The 1814-nt window shown below is 39.8% G+C and overlaps 1 protein-coding gene across 1 annotated transcript; it reads right to left on the bottom strand.

Moving 5' to 3' along the window:
* Positions 1-149: 149 nt before the first annotated feature.
* On the bottom strand, positions 150-1271 carry LOC116125439 (cytochrome P450 78A9-like). Its single transcript, XM_031411163.1, has one exon. The coding sequence runs from the start codon at positions 1152-1154 to the stop codon at positions 150-152; it is 1005 nt and encodes a 334-aa protein (XP_031267023.1). The 5' UTR covers positions 1155-1271.
* Positions 1272-1814: the final 543 nt, after the last annotated feature.

Raw genomic sequence — 1814 nt, 5'->3', positions numbered from 1 at the left:
TTTGGTTACCAAGAAACCAGGAATCTGAACAGCCAGTTCAAGCCAAACTACCATTATAAAATTCCATTATTTATTCACTAATTTGCGGTCATTTCCCAGCAACCAAACACCATGCAAAAGGAAGCAAAATATAGACAATCACTAATGAATTATAAAATGTTGTCATGGCAAGTTTGTTTGTAGCTTACCCAAAGAACCGCAACCATATCATCGTCTGACAATCTATCGGGTCCATGAAGAGAGAGCAAAACATCCACAAAATCATTGCTCTTTTGGTCGGTTTGGTTCTTGTGTTCTTGAACAATCCGGCTCACAAACCGGTTCACTTTCGGGACAAGTTTCGAGCATCTGTACCGGATTTTTTGGAGGTCAAAAGCTGCAAGCCATGGAAGGTGATCAGACCAATTGAGCTTGCCTAACAGCTCGTAACCTTCTTCAACTAGCCGGCTTAGTTCATCAGCTTCACTATTATTCGAACAACGTAGATGATATTTACGACCAAACACTGAACACATCATGTTATTAAGTGAAGCCCACTTCAGTATATCACGTACGCGAAACTTTCCGCCACAGCATGCAATGACCGACACCATTTGGGAGGCGATATCAAACCTCTGTGACTCAGCAGAACTAATCTGTTTGGGACAAAACAGATGAGTCGCAGCGATCCTTCTTAACGTTCGCCAGTAAACTCCGTAAGGAGCAAAACCTATTGCTCGGTTGAACATTAAACTATATGCAGTCTCTTTAATTGGACGGTCAGCAAAAGCAGAGCTGTTTAGGATCTCTTTAGCCACGTCAGGATTGCACGTAATAATAACACGAGTGTCACCGACGCTAAAAGCCATGAGCCGTTTTGCTCTGAAATATTCAGCTGCTGCATACAGCTTGTGGTGAGCCAGGTTGATCAAGAGGGTGATGCTTCCAAGTATCGGGAAGCCTCGAGGTCCGGGTATTGTCCTAGCTTTGATTCCTCTTTTGAGCCAGTATTTACCCCAGGCGGGGCCTCCAGAGTAAGACCAGTAGCAAAAAGCCATGGCTAGCCAAGCCATGCAAAGAAAGATAAAAAAATAAAAGGTGTTTTGGGAAGATGAGAAAGTTTTGCATTTGGAAGCAAGAGCCAAAACCCAAAAACAATCCACCTTTGTTTCCATTGAAAAAAAAAGAAAATAAGAGAAAATAAGAAGTATTTTGAGTAAGTTCTTAGCGTAGAGAGATGTTTATTTCCTTTTTTGGGTTAATCTATGAAGTGGGAGTTTGGTTTATATAGAGCGTTGGTGCGGGTGTAAATTGATCATTGATGGGCCATTTGCGTAGTGGGATTTTTAAAGTAACAGTTAAACAGGGGTTATGACCTCATAACGGAAAAAGAAAAAAAACGGAAAATATCAGTGTGAGCCGCCACAATAGCTTTAATGTTCATTGTTCAATGCCTTTACGCTCATTTCAGTCGCGTGGATAAAACCCCTATTCTTATTCTGTTCTTTATTTTATTATTACGAGGTATCCTCACTTTGACCCTACCCTAACAGGCTGGGAGTCAGTGCCTGGGACCGTTGGATACCCCGACGCTTCAAACAATTTATAATTATATTTTAATGTTAATCAAATTAAAAATAACAGTAACATGAAAAGTTAAGGTATAAATGCGGGTTAGATAGTGGATGGATTAATTACAAATTAACTTTAATGTTAATGATTCAATTAATCTTCCCATTGAACGTGGACAGCATTAAGGAATAGGATTTAGGGTTATGATACCGTACAACACATAGATATGTGCCAATCATATACATGTATATATGTATTAAGTT

This window comes from Pistacia vera, unplaced genomic scaffold, assembly GCF_008641045.1.
Source record: "Pistacia vera cultivar Batoury unplaced genomic scaffold, PisVer_v2 Contig1648, whole genome shotgun sequence".
Taxonomy (NCBI): Eukaryota; Viridiplantae; Streptophyta; class Magnoliopsida; order Sapindales; family Anacardiaceae; genus Pistacia; species Pistacia vera.
Note: the sequence above shows the minus strand (reverse complement) of the source record. Positions and strands in the feature narration are given on the sequence as shown.

Excerpts from the sequence above, each read along its gene's own strand:
- LOC116125439 (XM_031411163.1), bottom strand. The coding sequence starts at position 1,154 with ATGGAAACAAAGGTGGATTGTTTTTGGGTTTTGGCTCTTGCTTCCAAA.